Source organism: Leptidea sinapis, chromosome 34 (genome assembly GCF_905404315.1).
Source record: "Leptidea sinapis chromosome 34, ilLepSina1.1, whole genome shotgun sequence".
NCBI classification, from domain to species: domain Eukaryota; kingdom Metazoa; phylum Arthropoda; class Insecta; order Lepidoptera; family Pieridae; genus Leptidea; species Leptidea sinapis.
The window spans coordinates 6792262-6810501 of NC_066298.1; the positions used below are offsets into that span (position 1 = coordinate 6792262).

At 36.5% G+C, this 18240-nt stretch overlaps 1 protein-coding gene across 3 annotated transcripts in view; it reads right to left on the minus strand.

The window, feature by feature from the left end:
- The window catches only part of LOC126974929 (WD and tetratricopeptide repeats protein 1), a 28990-nt gene extending 10911 nt beyond the window's left edge, over positions 1-18079 (minus strand). For all 3 annotated transcript variants that reach the window (XM_050822678.1, XM_050822676.1, XM_050822677.1), the window contains exons 1-10: positions 17609-18079; positions 17425-17536; positions 10222-10400; positions 8872-9073; positions 7653-7779; positions 6984-7093; positions 6665-6773; positions 5958-6052; positions 3704-3831; positions 2747-2991 (exon numbers count right to left, since the gene is read on the minus strand). In XM_050822678.1, the coding sequence (XP_050678635.1) occupies positions 2747-2991; positions 3704-3831; positions 5958-6052; positions 6665-6773; positions 6984-7093; positions 7653-7779; positions 8872-9073; positions 10222-10400; positions 17425-17536; positions 17609-17805 (1504 nt within the window). In that variant the 5' untranslated portion in view covers positions 17806-18079. The remainder of the gene's footprint in view (positions 1-2746; positions 2992-3703; positions 3832-5957; positions 6053-6664; positions 6774-6983; positions 7094-7652; positions 7780-8871; positions 9074-10221; positions 10401-17424; positions 17537-17608) is intronic.
- Positions 18080-18240: the final 161 nt, after the last annotated feature.

The following is an 18240-nucleotide window of genomic DNA, read 5'->3' on the forward strand; positions in this document are numbered from 1 at the left end:
CTTTGTGATAGAGAAAATACGATATTGTGATTTATGGTGTAAGTCCTAACGAACGAGGTGAGGAGTGAAATTTATATGTATCCATTGTCTTAAAATATTATATAAATGATACGGTATCTAAACTAAGGCAGTGTTATTAGTGACATTATACTCTGTGTATTCGGGGGCTGGCTACGCGCTTAGTCAACATTCAGGTGTGGTTATGTACTGTGTTACAATAATAACACAGGATGGATAAATTAATTTCAGTGTTTTACTGTTCTACAAATATAACACTTGGTATCTTGTGATGTATCTAAGGCTTTTGATATGTTCAACATTCAACGCTGGATGCTATGTCGCTATGGCGTAAAATTAACTGCACTCAATATTCTGTTCTGATTTCATATTTCAATAAAAGAACTCAGAAACTTGATTTAATTGGCAGGAGATATCCTGGAATTTCTCTCAATATTGGGTTAGCACAAGGGTCTATTCTTGGACGGTTCCTTTTTCTTATCTATGTAAACGATCTTCATAACCTTATAACTCCGCTCTAGGGCTATTAATTAATAAATTTAACATAATACATATTGAAATTCTATTTAAAACAGAAGCCCGCTGAGTTTAAAAACGCCCTTTTCTTATGTCTGTGGCATATATTTTCGAATAGTTGGTAGATTTTGATGGTGATTTAAAATCCTATTTGGAGAAAAAAATATTTGAATCTGACAGTGTTATACTGTCAGCTGCATTTAACATACAGCGGGGACAAAATTGAGTACAATTTTTGCCTCATACCGGGGTATGTGTGGCCCTAGGGGAGGATATCTGTTTTCGTATGGGCAACTTTGAGGGTAGGGTCTTGTCTACTCTCTGGAAACGAGTGATTTTGAGTATCGTGTCCGTAACTACAACGTTGAAAAAGATCGTCATGGGCTGCCTTCAACTGGCAATTGACGACATGCTTCAACTTCAACGGCCATAATAATAACTTGAGGCGCCCACTCCAGGCTGCACTAGGTTGCCTGTCCCAACTGGCTGAGCTGCCAACATGGCTCCCAGACTTGGATAACTATATGCCGTCCTTATTAGATCTTCTGCTGACTTCTCAGGTTAGCCTAAGTTACCAGGTCTCTGTCGTCGCCCCACTTGGAACGTCTGAACATTGCATGGTCAAGGAGTGAGTGAGTGAGCTAGTGTAGTGTGTCGTTGTAGTAAAATAATGGAAAGCTTTCTTAGTCGGCATCTCTTGGGGCACCACATAATTAGAGGGGCGACAATTGGTGTTCGACTGACAGTTGGTTTTTACCTTCTTGCCCGCTTAGATTGACTTTATTAGAGTTATTAGAATTTGACCAGGCTTTGATTCACGCCTAAGCAGTGTAAATTATAAGCTTTTACTTACGCTATATACTAGGTAAGCCTTTGATAGGCAGACTACAATCTATATATATGAACCGACCTGCGTCTCATACTTTTTATTTAGAAAAAATACGTCAAATTTATACAATTTAACATAATTTGGGACATTCCGCCAACCAAAGGGCAAAGTCCTTTAAGAAATTAAATCAAAAAATTTATTCAACATCTTAAACAGAATCATATTTTTAAAAGACATTTTATTCAGATAAGTTTTTAAAAATTCTGAAGCTAATAAATAAGCGGTCTTAATACATCCATTTTCAATAGTTTTCATGACAGCAAAACTTCCAATATAAAATAATTTTAAAGAAAACTTAAAATGGATTTATTAATTCAAAATTGTGCTGTGCAATGCCTAAATTTCTATCTACATATTATATTATTAAGTACTTGTAACTAGAATAACACAAACTAATATATTAGGCTAACCAAATGTTCCCGAAACTATGTAAAACGCAAACATCTTCAATAATGATCGCTGACAGTGGGTAGGAGTAAATATCTAAAAGCGTTGGTATTTTTGCTCTGTACTAGGGAGTCATCATCACGTAGTAACTTATTTGTAATCTGTGACCTGGCGGCCAACATTGACGAAGCGAACGCCATTAAAGACATTGCCATCAAGAGATATACCTATCTAGATGGAGACGCTCTGCAGAGATTTTCTGTCCCATTATCATCATATCATTTCGGTGATACAATTTTGAATTTAGACCTCTAACTATTAACTAGCAATAAGACTGAGATCTATAAAGCGTACTAAGACTTTGCTCAGACTTTACTTACGACAAAATTTGCCGAGTGTGATAAAGCGCGAACTTCAGTTTTGAGTCGTCTTTTTTGTTTTTGTTGCGTCTTCGGTTTTTGGGCTATCTTAGCTTAAACTAATTATAAAAACGAAATCAAAGATTATGCTAAGCTTACACTCAGCTAAGTTTTACGTAAGTAAAATCTGAGCAAAGTCTAAGTGCGCTTTATAGATCTATACATGTCAGCCTTTTACGAGTGGGAGGCTCCTTTGCACAGGAAGCCGGCTAGATTATCGGTACCACAACGGCGCCCATTTCTAACGTGAAGCAGTAATGTGTAAACATTACTGTTTTGGTTTGAAGGGCGCAGTAGCTAGTGAAATTACTGGGCAAATGAGACTTAATATCTTATGTCTCAATGTGACGAGCGCAATTGTAGTGCCACTCAGAATTTTTTCGGTTTTTTTAAGAATCTTGAACGGCACTGCATTGCACTGGGTGGGGCGTATCAAATACGATCAGCTGAGCGTCCTGCTTGTCTCGTCCCTTATTTTCATAAAAAAAAGTCAAGTGTTTAATAACAACGCACACACCTTCCTCTGGACTATTACTCGGGACGTCCAAGGCGACAGTGATGTCCTTCTGCAGCAGAAACACCGCGTGACTGGTGGCGTGCTTCGGGAACTTATCCTTGAAGTACGTGAGACACTCCTGTGCTTCGCGGGGCCTCTTGAGATCCATCAGGCCCTTTGCTAACCGGAAGTGGGACTTCACGTGATTCGGGTCCAATTTGATCGCTGTGTAGCAGTCTCGTATCGCGGCATAAATATCTCCGATCCTGAAATAGGTTACACACATTTCAATACAAGTTAGTCTATAGTGTTGATGTCAGCTGTTGGTCGTGTAAAGAAATGCGCATTGAAAATAAAATTAACAAAAAAAGGCACCCTCAACTTATAGACGTTGATTTAATGTAACATCCTTGTTTACGTACATGACATAGTGACGTAATATCCCGGTGCCTACCGCTGCCTTAGTAAAAAAAGATAACAGGCCATAACTTATAAATAAATTATTATCAAAATTATTTAATTCTTCTATGCATGGATGTATTTCGTTTTGTAAGACAGCGTCCACCATACAAATATAAAAAAAAAAGCAAAGAAAAGCGATTACGCCAATTTATCAATTCCAGTAACGCCGATCACTGCCTCTTCAGGTGACCGTGGGCTTGTTTGTCCAGCCATCCATAAAGTCAAAGTCAAAAGAATCTTTATTCACTGTAAAGTTATTTAGTGCAAGTCAGGATGAAGTACAAAAGTTACAATAGCATTCAAATGAGTATAACAATATTCATTAACAAAATTTAGAACATTAACTCCAACTATCTTTATCATTCAAATAATCTGTCACATTATAATAGGCCTTGGATGTTAATTTATTTTTTACGACACATTAAATTTTTTTAATAGGTAATATTTTTATTTCATTTGGGATTTTATTATAAAATATAACACAATCCACTTTAATAGAGTAGATAAAACACTCACCAGCCTCGTCTCGTGAGCGCGGCGGCTCGGTTTGAGTACAGAATGGCGCAGTCTGGCCGCTCCGCTATTGCCGCGTTATACAACTGTACGGCGCCCGAGTATTCGCTCCGGTGCACTAACTCGTTCGCCTGAACAAATTACTCAAGTGTTCAATATGCGAGTACACTTGGGCTGAGTTTACTCCGACACTTCTCATAACATGTAAAAGTCATCCGAGCGCACTCAGTGTATTCAGAGGGCCTACCATCAACTTTTAATAAGTGATGCGAATCCGATGCAGTTCAGTTTTAGTACCCAAACTGAATCACTAAAAAATTCGTACCATGAAGTGCCTTTTACTGAATGGCGTTTGGATCGCTTATGAAGAATGAACGAAATAAAATTGCGTTTCGAAACCTAAAATGATATGATTTTAGCGGTGTTTTGCGTAGAAAATACTAAAAATACATTTTAAAATTGCGCAATTGCGTCAAATTATAAACCATTAAGGCCTTTTTTATACTTATTAAATAATAACAATATAAATAAATATAGTTCTTTGAATTACAAATTAAATGTTTGCTTATGTGTTTTCGTAAAATAACGAGTTATGAACGCACCTCCATGATGTTTGATTTGACAGGACCACAGAGTACATTTTTTTTAAATTCGTTCTTCCGAACAGGCTATAGCGCGGGCCCTTACTGCCTCGTCTTTAGTATTTTCATTTTTGGTACTTATTTTCAGTATTTTGTTTTACAAAAAAGTCCAATAAAGTATTCTCATCTCATCTTTAAATCAATAAAATTTTTCTTTTATATGTTTTCACTATTTTTTAAAAGTTATTAACAACACGATTCACTTTCCTCTAAGGACGTAGCAACTTTTTTCGAATCGTTCACTTTGACAAATAAGCTATCCAGTTTAGGTTATAATAACACCTCATGGTACGAATGAATGAACGAACTAAATCAGTTTGCGATTCAGTTGATATAATTTTTGACATTCAATTGACATCGTTGCGATCTAATCAGTTGATTTGACGTCAACCTAAATTAGATAGGTCTAATCACGTCGTGGTACGAAATAGCAAAGCAGTTCATTTTAGGTGGTCAATTGAATCGCAATAAGAGTTCATGGTAGGCCCGCAGGACCTTACCTTACATACTATGTACCTACTTACCTATCGTGTTGCAGGAGAATGTATATGTGCAGTGTTCAATTACCACCAGGTAACACTTACCCACTTTTGTCATCCTATTCTATAAGAAAGCAAAACTATATCAAGAGACTGTCAACAAAAAACAATGTATTTTCACATAGGCACGAAGTACAGTACCGCTCGATGCCAACGCTCAGAACAAAAATGATGACAGCATCCGAACAGAAACTTGGACGCGTTTCTATTCATCCGAAATGGCTCGGATCATCGGAAATGGACAGGGCTTGAAGTATTGCCGTGCTCCCAAGATCCGAAGTTTCGTCGAAGCCAAGAAAATGAAAATGTTGTTTTTTTACGAGACGAGCAAGACACTACAAGCTGCCCATCACAATGCGGTGCCATTTAGGATTTGCCCATTAGGACTTGTAATACCCAAACCTCTGAGCGGCATAATAAATGCGTTCATCACTTTTATACGTAAATTTTAAGTCTTAGTAGTCTTAATAGCTATGGTGGATATCAAAACTATAAACAATTATAATGTGCAAGACAGAAACATAAAAGCAGAAAGAGCCGCCGCTTCGGTTGCTACCTAGCCTATATCTTGTAGGAACACATAAAACGTAGTTTTCATCTCATACAAACGTTTATATCAAGGGTCGGCAACAAGTGGACTGCCAAATATTGTAATGTATTTTATACCAGGTACGTAGATAAGTTATACTACTTTTATTTATTGAAATCATATATAAAAGCCAAATATGATAAAGAAAAATATGAAAATTGCAAAAAACTATCTATCAATTTAGCCACTATGTTCGGCTGGACATACATATGTGAAACATTTTTATCAATATCAAATATCGTTCGAAATTAAGGGACGCCCGAGTTCTCGAGATCCAAACTCTAAAAGACTGGCTCAAGACCGTTGGTGCAGTATCTCATATTAATTTTAAGCCTTGTGTTTTATAATTCAGTTTATTTTTTAAATCATACAATAAATAGGTAATGTTGTTTTCTTTCTGGACCTTGTTTAAATTTTCCCACAGGACTCCGGATCCCTCCTTAAAGTACTTGCCAACCCCTGGTTTATATTTTAACTTCTCAACTCACCCTTTGTTTCAACAGCATCACTCTATCCGGCAAGATTTGATCTACAACACTGATGCCGTTGCTGACGGTACCATTGCTGGTGGTTCCATTAGTGCCTGTTGAGAATTCAAATATTTATATTCAAAATAGAATATTATATAACTTTATTTATATCTTTTCATATTGGAGAGGGCAAACACTGTGAGTGAGATTGGCTCAACTGTAAGAAAGTAAAGAAAAAATCAGCCGCCCATGAGGTTGTTGAATGCCAGATGTGAGTGGAATTTAAATTGTGACTCCCAAGTCGGGAATTATCTTATGAACACTCTTGATGATAAATTCAAATATTTTTATTCGAAGAAGGATTTGAAATCACTTACTGAATGTCAAAATTCTACCACCCTTCGAAAATGCTTCAGGTCTGAACGGCCGCAAGAAACTCAGTGGGATTGTCTTTTTTAATAGAATTACATTATAGTTTAATTCATTAGTAAGGAGCAAATCACTTTATCTTATTACTTCATACTTAGCTAATAGATCCCAGAAAGTACTAATTAATAAAAAAACATTCATCAGGAGCTGTAATACGGATCGGCGTGCTTCAGGGTTCAATTCTAGGACCTTTCTTATTCCTAGTCTACATTAAAGATTTGCCATTTGCAGCCTCGTTGAGCCACTTTCATTCCGTTTTAATATTTTCAGAATCTCAGCCCTTAATAAATAAATACCATTTTTCTTCTCCTTGTCCTTGTTTCCGGCCTTCATGGCGTTGTGCTGCAAAATGTAGTTCGCGACGAGCACGGGCCGCGGGGCCGAGTTTATATCATATATGTACACCTGAAAAACATACATACAATATTAGACACAGCTTTTTTATCACAACGACTTAGGTATCTCTCGGTTTGCTCTATCCTGAAACCTGAGACAAGTGTGGTTGGTTGTGAATGTTAGTGTAGTAGACAGGCTCCTCAGTAGTATTATTTAGTGTAGTTGGTATATTATAAAGTAGCATATCTGAAGATGAAAGCAACCAGATCCAGTGCTCACCTGCTCCGTCCCCAAGTTGACCAGCAGCTCGTTACCGTCGTGGTTGAATGCCACGTAAGTCACCACTTTCTTTGGGAATACGAACTCGCCGGATTCCAGAGACAAGTGACCTATTATAGAATAACATAAAATTAATATAATTTTACACTAACGTTTATCTACACTAATTTATCTAATACGAGTACTTTCGTTGATTAAGGCGAGGATCACACAGGCCGAACTAAAAAGTAAACGAGAATTTTAAAATACTGCGGAGATTCCGTTCAATAGCCATATAACTAATAACGCTGTTTTTCCTGATTTCCTGGTATCAAACAAAGATTATGATTTTACTCACGGACAGAAAAACGTGCGAAGGAGGTTTTATTTATGGGATGTTCACAGACAAGTGTACCTTCTAAGCGATCTACTTCTTAAATAGGTACGGCTTAGGGTTCGCGTGTTTCGGAAGAAAAGTAAATTGAGAGCACTCTAAAGGTGAAAGCACACTTATCCGAGCTGAACGCAACGAACTTCAGAATTCTGTATATGAAATTGCAGATTCGGATGATTCGACGTGGAGAAGTGTCTCCGAGATTTCATTTACAGAATTCTAAAATTCGTTTCGTTTGACTCGTTCAACACGTTCGGCTCGGATAAGTGTGCGTTCACCTTAAAGCTAGTACTGACCGGGCGCGTAGTACTGCACGGCACTGTTTGGGATGTTCCCGTCAGGGTCGCCATGGCCGGCTCGCGAGCACCGCACGTTCTGTCGCTCCCACATCAGACGCGTCATCGGCGCGTTCATCTGCAGCTCCTGCAAGTTTACAAAGGCTCACAATCATAACATATTCTAAGATATTTATTTTTACTCGTAGGACATAAAGTGCCACTTAGGTTTGTCAATAACAAAAAAAAAATCGAAACTTACATCTGAAAGGTTTCAATACTCATTTGACTTTGCAATTGTCAACATTATGACGGATGTACACGTTATGACTGTCACTCTGTAAAATTAATGGAGGGGAGACTTGGTAGAGCGAGGGCAGCGGCCATATTGAGTGAGGCATTATTGGTTGGCCGAAGTGTGCGGACGTATCTCGATAGTAAAAAGTAACAAGTGATTTATACATAACTGGTGTTTAATTTACTAGAGATGATAAAAGAATCATATGGTGAAAGTTGCTGGTGTGTCTGTAAAAATATTGGGCATCATTTCGAATAAACTGCAGGACCTTATTCGAAATGGCGCCTAATATTTTTACTTAATATGCCCAAATGTGAACTTTGAAATCATACGCAGTTTAGTAAGAATCTATCAAAATCGGGCCGAGGCTTCTTTGAGTATTTTTCGCTATTCCTCCTTACTCACCTTACCTTATCTTACCACCTTACCTTATTACGGATTTGGCCACTCCCACCCATTTGAATAAATCATCCTGTCAGAATATAGCAAAAAAAAAATGAAAAAGAGTCAATAGAATCCAAAAAGAAAAAGCCTACAATGAAACCATTAATTATAGTTCCACAGTCAACCCTAGATATGTTAAGTAAATCTATAATTTCCAAAAATATAGAAAACGGCTGAATAGCGGCTGGGACTTTATAACGGGGCAGTAATAATATTATTTTATTAATTAAAGGGGTTAAGCAAAGTCTTTGAATGTGGACCATGTACCAGAAGATGCAGTGTTGGTAGACCCCCCACAAGATGACCGATTATCTGGTCAAGATCGCCAGAATAGGTTGATGGGGGCAGCGCAGTACCGATCGTTATGACGATCTTTGGGAGCCTTTGTCCAGCAGTGGGCGTCTACCGGCTGATATGATGGTGAAAGTGTAATTTTATTTAACTAATGGTAATGTACATGAATGTATCCAGAGTGGATGGTAGACGTTACATTCTTACAGCAGGTTTGGACAGCTTGATCATCCTCGTGTCGTAGAGCCTCACGTAGAAGTCGTTGGCGCCGACAGCCAGCTGGTACGACCTCCTGGGGTTGACCGCCACGCACTTCGCCTCTGCCTGCCTCCCCATGTGGTTCAGCAGGTTGACCAGAACGTTGTCGCAATCGGAGTTGCAACGGTGTGGCAAGCGGAGATCATGTTGACTGAAATTATACAAAAGATTATCTCGCGCGCAAAACTTGAAAGACGATTTATTTTTGGAATTTGCTATTTTGGATTTTACGATATCACTGCTATATGTATACTATAATAAATAATATTTATACGATTTAAAGCAGTTTTCAATAGGTGCGTTTTTTCTTTATACCGGACACTCCGTCTGTACTCAATAATGATTGTAAATTTTTTTTTAATAAATTCCATTTATATTTTTTTTAAATTACTGGTGTAAGCCATTGACTATTTGACATTAATTATTGATATTTATTATATGGAACTCTGTCTTCTTGTTTGTATATATTTGCATCTTTACAATAATAAGCGACTTTTTTATGGAAAAGGAGGACAAACATGCGTACGGGTACTGGTATTAAGTGATCACCGCCGCCCACATTCCCTTGCAACACCAGAAAAATCACAGGAGCGTTGCCGGCCTTTAAGGAGGGTGTACGCGCTTCTTTTGAAGGTACCCATGTCGTATCGTCCCGGCAGCATCGCACAAGGAAGCTCATTCCACAGCTTTGTGTACGTGTGGGATGATATTCTAATTTGCGGCGTGTCATGCGAAGGTGGAATTCGGTGGCAGGAATCAGGTGAAACAGCTCTTCGAAACACCCCCTGTAATAAATGAGGTAGAAAACACACAATGAAGCTACGTCTCTACGCAACGTCAAGTGATCCAGCCGTTCACAGAGCACAGGGTCCCCGACAATTCGAGCTGCTCTGCGTTGCGTGCGGTCAAATGGATCGAGTTGATACAGGGGTGCGTCAGACCAGATATGACAGCAATACTCCATATTATGGGGACCTGCGCTTTGTAGAGCGCTAGAATGTGGGCCGTCTTGAAGTATTTCCGTGCTCTATTTATGAAGCTCAAATTCTTCGAAGCCAATTTGACTTTGCCCTCCAGATGACCACGCAATTGGCACTCGAGATTTCAAAACCCAGTATTCCGATACAAGGCGAGGCTTTAAGGGAAGTGTTGTCGAAGGTGATACAACAAATGGGGTTTTTTAGTGGTAAACGCGCAAACTTGAGTCTCCGGGGGGTTAGAATGGACTCACCTGCTCTCTGTTGAATAAATAAATATAATTAAAGTACTTAAAAATAATCAAATTTAAAGTTAACATACAGTATCAATCCATCCTCTCCCGCAGACCACAGCAGATGTGGCTTGTCAGGTGCCACTGCCAACCTCTTGACTCGGCCACTGTGGCATGAACATTCTAGGAGCGAAGTTCCTCCAAAAATATTTCGGGCCCGGACCAACGCGTCAGCGGCACACGTTGCGATAATATCAGACGATAAAAACTGAAATATATTTTAATAATTATCTTAAACCATACTCAAAGACTGTGTGTAGTCATTGTATTTAAAAACCGGTCTAGTAAGTAATGTGACACGAAGAGTCCGTATGTCGTATAAGATATAACACAATCCACACACACACAGTTGTGTAAAACATTTTTTTTAATTAATGCACGCAGGCATTTTGAAACTGACCATACCCAAATTTGTACTAGTCGACGGTTTGCGCTGACAGACACACGGACGGACGGGCAGCGTTCGAGCAATAATTTAATATATATCAAGACAACAATGTCATATTCCACAGATTTTAACAAGAGAGTCGTCCAATAAGAGTTTCCAATAATTTAGTTGAATGTATTATAATGAATATATTATGGGATTTTTGATGGAAGTTAAACGAAATTTTTGCGCGTTAGCAAACAATATAAAATAGTACAAGTACGGAAGTCTCCGCAAAATCAATTAAAGGAATAGGGACTCTTGTGGCCATACAATAAGGTGTAATTCAGATCGGACAGAAGTTGCCTCTCTTTCTATCGCGTGACTCTTACCTCTTCTGACGAAATTAGGGTTGACTTCTTTACCTAAAAGTGTACCTACCTAGTCATCTTATACAAATAGCTCAGTTTTTCTATAACATAAATAGGTATGTAATGGTAATTTAAAGTCAATATTCTATTGTTTTCAAACCTACATTAGCTGCAGATAGAAGCAGTATGTTTGCGTTGGAAAACCACGATATAGTGGAACGTACTTAGTATATAGGAAATAAATAGGTAGCTATCATGAATGGTAATTTCATTATAATAATAATCACTTTAAATGAGATTGTTTCAGCGTCTTTAGGAAGCTTAAAAAAATTCATTTCGATCGCAATGACCTTTATGCATTGCCTTATGTAAATTTCTTCATCTTTATCGGTCGGAACTGTAAAGTAAAGCAACAAAGAGCGCGTGCGTCTCTGCTCGCTCGTGAGTGACTGACTCGCGACTGGCTCTGGCTGGCTCAGTGTTCCCAACTCTCAAAAATTTATCTCCCTAAAGCCCCGATCAAAAACCCCTAAAATCCCTACAATTTCTAGAAATTCCACCCAGATTTTTTTTATTATTTATAAAATAATAAATTAAATATTTTAAAATAAATAATACATTAAAATAATAAAATATCATTAAACAAACAATAAATTTTAAGCAATCAATAAAAAATTTCATTCAGTAATATCATTTTTTAAAATTATTTATTTATCAATTAAATAAAGCTAAATTAGATTATCCTATGGCCTATATTATTACTCCTTTATTTGCTTAATTTGAAAGAAAAAAAATATATTTGAAGTAATAAAAATCCCTAAAAATACCCCTAAAAAAATCCCATTCCACGTTTTTTCCCCCTAAATTTGGGGGGAAAACCTGTGAACCGTGACTGGCTGGTTTACTCTGTAGGCCGTCGCACGTATTTACGATTTCGATACCGATACAAGTGAGACAGGCCTGGCGTAGGGTATAGAAACTTATAATCCTATATATAAAATTCTTCTTGTCTTATATATAAAATTCTCGTGTCACAATGTTCGTTCCCGTACTCCTCCGAAACGGCTTGACTGATTCTCATGAAATTTTGTGAGTATATTGAGTAGGTCTGAGAATCGCTAAGTAATAAGGGTTGTTCATCCTTAATTTTTTTTTTTAAAGTTTTGATCGAAATATTTTTGTTTTTATTTTTTTATAATGTGGCATTAAAAAATACATACAACTTCAAATTTTCGCCCATCTACGATCAACAGTTACTTTTGTATCGCGATCTTAATATCGGCAATACAACGTTTGCTGGGTCAGCTAGTAATTTATAAAATGTATTCTGTATAATTTTGTACAGTTATAATAATAATTTTCTGTAAAATTAAATGATGTTTTTATTTTAATGATTTTTTTGGAGTACACAAACCCAGAAGGATTATGCCATCATGACACAAATAAAGGGATGGCGAAAAATTTTGAGACCCCATTAAACATCTACCCCCATCGAAACGTCTTGACAACCAAAACCGCTCAGTCAAGAGACTATCGACTCCGAGTTTAATACTTTTCATATTTAATTTGTATTATTAAATACATTAATAAAATTCATTTTTCGAAGGTCATTACATTTTTAGTGATTTTACATAGTTTTTAGTTAGATTTTATAATTTCTCTAGGAAAGTATGGATATGACATTTCTGATGTCATATCCATACTTTCCTATTATACAATCATCATACTTTTAGGAGACCTTATTTTAGCATTTAAACGAGTATAATTATATATTTCTTCATTTCACATCATATTTTTATGACGATGTCATTTCTGGTCGATTTTTCGATTGGTAATTTAAATTTTTCAACAACAAGAAGCCAAGCTATCCGTAACAAGATCATCCACACCATCCCATGTGCAGACATGCATGATAAAGCGTGCCACGAGAACTTGACCAAATATGAAGAAACATGCATGGTAAAGCGTGCCACGAGAACTTGACCAAATGTGAAGAAACAAAGAAAATGCGCTATTTATAACCTGAGTTACCTTACCTAACCTAACCTAAAGAATCATTGAGAGCAAAATTAACAAAAACAAAACATATAAATCCTCAGGACGTGTTGTCTCGCCAAAATCTGGCACGAGACTCAATTTTTTATGCCTCGTGTAGAGGCGAAACACGTGTCGAATTGTTTAAAAACAAATATTGGCGGAATTAACACTAAAGAAAACTTAAATCATTTGTATAATTATGCATTTCCGCAAAGTAACGCCTACTTCAATAAATTTTAAATAAACATTTGACTGTTGCCCGTCAATATATTCTTGATAATGTTATGTATGTACATAGGCACATAAGTGAATTTGCTAGAAACTGTCATAACCATAATGTTAACACCAGGAACGAACGTAAACTTATAATGCCTTCTACTCGGTAAGTCGAGTTAGTAAGTCTTTTGTGGGGTATTGTATATGCTTTTACAACAAGATCCCAGAAAATGTTCAAAGCAACAGTATTACGAAATACAAAAAAAATATTTAAAAAACGTTTGGATGGTACAGGTTACTATAACATAAATGACTTTCTTAATGATACCACAGATTGGGAATGGAGCAAATGGTGCCCTCTGGCTATTAAATAATAAATTTTATAATACATTGTTAGTTTGTTGTACATTGTTTTATACAAAATATGTTAATTTTTATAAAAAAAAACCGCTGAGTTTGTTGTGCCCGTTCTTCTCAGGTCTGAGGCATACCTTTTGGAATTGGTGGTTTTTGAATTATATCCTATTTTGAATAAAATAATTTTAATTTGTGCCTATATGTATATGCAATACTCAAATAATATCCCTACATACAATAAAATTTTAATATAATAATTAAATTTGATTTTTATTTACAATATGGTTACAGTGGTAAAAGCTGACAAAGTCAAGGGAAAATGTTGGTTCATTTTAAACAGTGAAAACAGATAACGTATTTGAAATGGAATGGAATCATCGAGATCGAATATAAACAGCGGCTGTAAGAGGTCAAAGCAGGATAAAACTGTTTGCATAAAAAAATTGTTTTGCATACATTTCAATTTATTTGTGTTGTACAGTCGGCATCACAATTCCTTGTGATGCAACAACAGAAACATGACAACAATGATTATCACTATAGATATACATTGTTATAACAGAACAGGTCACCTTTAAGGAGAAACACGGGCAGGTCCAATGTAGCAACGTAAGTAATGTGGTAAGAAAAGTTATAGCATTATATTTCATAAATATTATTTCAAAAGACTTTACCTAATACTATATCATTTACTCTGTGTTTAAGTTTGTCAAACAGCTATTCTCAAAACTCTTTAGAGTTTTCTATTTATTTTAATATGATATATATCCGAACTGGTGGTTTGGAATAATGTTGCAGTGGTCCATGAGTTCCGTCAAGCAGGCTAAAAATATTATTTCTCGTAATTTAGATATCACTGGAATTAAACTTATTGGACAGTATGATGAACCTCCGTCAGGAACCTCCTCATGAAGCCTCATCTTTGCTAGCTTCTAGCTTTGGTAACCATAATAGTTTCTGATACTTTCCGTGACTGGTACGGGTGGACATCTTGTCTAAGCCCATTTTTTTAAAGACAATAAGGTACAAGATGAGCGGGATGTTCAGCCGATGGTAATTAATATGCCCTATCTAATATAACACACTGCCGCCCAGGATACAACCCAAAAATTATGAGTGGCACTATAATTGCACTAGTCTATTTAAGACATGCAACTTCACTAGCTATGGTGACCTTCAGACCAAAACACAATAACGCTTACACATTACTGCTTCATGGCAGAAAAAAGGAGCCATTGTGGTACCCATAATCTAGCCGGCATCCTGTGCAAAGGAGCCTCAAACTTGTAACCCTTTATCAATGTCAGATTCATCACCAGCATCATTCGCCTCGAATACATTTTCAAGATGAGTAGCAAATATTTCTGCATTCCCAACATTAATTCAAAGTGTATCAAAATCTAATTGTTCATTTTCATTCATATATTTAGATGACAATGTTAGTTGTTGACTATATTTCTGATGCTGACTGTACACTAGAGATGTAAAATTTCATGTGAAGCAAGTGAATAATATGCAAATATGTTTTCATATGTTGCAGCTGCTACTTATGACATCATCGACTGCTAAAAATCGCACTTTATAAAAATGACCTTCGCAGATGGTGTTTAAAACCTACTAACTAAAACTTCAGATTTCATCATAGTATAAAGAATAAAATTGTTCTTCTCTTCATGACCTTATAAATAAACTTTAAGTAAGTCCAGGCGAATAAAGTTAGGATTTCCATATTAATTTGTACTTTGAATCAAGTCACAATTTTTATATAATAATAAAAGACGTGTGGCACTCGGGGACTGCCGCGGTAAAGCTATAGCATAGCATTTTTTATCAACTTTTGCAATTATAATTATTTATTTATTTTATTTATTCAATATTTTTTTTTTGATAAAATTAATTTAAAAAAAAAAAGTGAGTAAAATTTAACTTGCAAGATTTGATTACAGACAGACAACGGGACAGGTGAAACTAAATAAAAATGCTTGTCATAATAATAAAAATTAAAAAAACGTGATAAAAAAAAAATTAAAAAACTAAAAAAAAATCAAGACCCCAGGCTCGACCTGGGACCTTCTGCACAAAAAGCATACGTGATAACCGCTGTTCCAAGGCAACTGTAATGACCGTTGCGAAATATCTATATACTTCATAAATTAGAACACCTTGGCATACATGGTAAACTGCTAGTCTGGATTAGTGACTTCCTAAATGATCGAAAATTTCGCGTGAGGGTTGGGAATGAAATGTCAAGTAATCGTCCTGTTTGCAGCGGTGTACCACAAGGCTCTGTACTGGGACCAATATTATTCACATTATTCTTAACTGACTTGCAAAATGTTATAAGTATCCCAATTTCATTATTCACGGATGACACCAAGTTCTTTGGGAACCCTATACATCAACAGGGTGATATACAACAAAATTTAAAAGCTATTGAACACTGGACAAAGGAATGGTTACTTTCACTGAATGTCAACAAAACCACTGTTCTACATATTGGAAAAAATAATCCCCGAGTATCATATCGGTTAGACAATAAGTAACTAAAAGCGGTTGATACACAAAAAGACCTAGTGATCTTAAGCAATAATCTCAAATGGGAAGCACACATTGTGGCTACTGTGAAGAAAGCCAACTCAATCCTGTACCTAATCAGAAAAGCATTCTTCAACATCACCAAGAAAACATTTCTAAAAATCTATAAAAGTTATATCAGACCATTACTGGAGTATTCATTTCAGGTCTGGAATCCATATTTTGTTAAGGATATAGAATTGTTGGAAAGGGTAGAGCGAGTAGGCGAGCCACTAAGTTGCCTAGGGAACTGAAAAATCTTACATATGAACAAAGACTTACACAGCTTGGACTCAGCACCCTCAAAAGCAGACGAGAAAGAGGCGATCCAATTGAAACATACAAAATACTAAATAATTATTATAATGTCCCAAATTTTAAGAGCATGTTTCCAAGGAAGAGCAATCCTAGACTAAGGGGACATGATATGAAGCTAGAATATCAATTAGCATCATCAAATCCATTGAAACACTTTCTGACCAACAGAGTCGTTCATATATGGAATAGATTGCCCAAGGATGTGGTTAAATCAAAATCTGTTAATCAGTTTAAGAATAGACTGGACAAACATTTGGATAGATATGGTAAATGATATAGATGCATCAGCGAAAGCTGCTTAGCCTATTATAAATAATAATAATCTAGTAAGTAAGTGTAAGGTTACTTTTGTTACGGAATTTCTGGATTTGGTCTCCACGCTCATGGCCCGCGATAGAAGCTTTGCAATAGCTTAATAATAGTTGACACTTGACAGTATTTCCTTTCTGATTTCACTTGTCGCGCTATATTCATTCAATGTGGTATTGTGGCCGTGCCGTTGTAATTTTTATTATTACTTATAATTGTTTTATTTGGACATATTATCATTTGTACATATCACTTTTTCTCCATTTCTGAGTGTCCAGCGTAGCAAGTTGGCAAAGGCTTCCTCCAATCTTCCTCCTTCTATCTTCATTCCTGCCTTTCTGTGGCTACTCTACTACAGGTTGTTCCTGCCACCTGTATTATATCATCATCCCATCTACTCTGTGGTCAGCCTATGTTTTTTTTTCCATTCCGTAGGTACCACTAGGTGTCTAATTTACTCCATTTCTCTTTTCCTCTAATCATATGTCCTGCCCATTTACACTTTTGTATTTTTATTTTCCAGTTTATATCCTGAACTTTCGTTTTGAATCTGATGCCATCTTAATAGCAAATAATATAAAATGTGACTCCTCACACTAGTGACCACACCATCAGAAGAAAACTCCATCGCTACAGTGTACACTAAATTCTTAAGTAAAATGAACAAAGAATAGAAAACTCACCTTAACAGAAAATATATTTCCTGTATGTCCTGTGGTAATGTTGTGCAATTGTTTATGTCGAAACGGGTCCCAGAGAATTACGTGCAGATCATCCGATGCTGACGCCAATACACTATGACGCAAAATATAAAATTAGCGTATTTTAAAGGCAATATGCTCAACAACAAGACCGGTTGCTACTTACGATCCGTCTTTGTTCCATTCTAAGCAATTTACGCAACCCACATGACCATGAAGCTCCTTTTCCAACCCAAGCCTTTCAATCATACTTTGTGTCACCATAAGGCGTCTCTGGAATTTCCGATCAATGTCTCCTCGCTCTCTTGCCATAGAAAGGCCAACAGTCCCTTTCATCCATGCTGGATCTTCTCTCCTCCCCATTATGCTGATTTTATTTTTAAAAACTCTTACTTAGCATCACAAATCACAACACAATGAGCGATCTTCCAAATACTCTTCTAGTTAAACAATAATAACATTGCACTACATATGCTATGCTCGTAAGCTATGAATTGAACTTACAAACATTAAACGATTACAAAAATAAAATACGCTAGTATCGCAAATGGATTCTCGCCCTCAGGTATTCTTTTTTAAAATCTTATGAAAATAGAAATTATTCGTAGGTACTAGGTAATCAAAGCTGTCGTCGGTACTTCACAAGTTCACAAGACTGACGAGTGGACAGCTGTCTTTAGATGTCCTCACTGTCAATGTCACATGTGTTTTTTTTTTCTTTGGCACTGCACAGATGTCACATGATATATGTTGGCTGCCATCCGAACTAGGACCGTAACCAAAAAATACCTAATATTA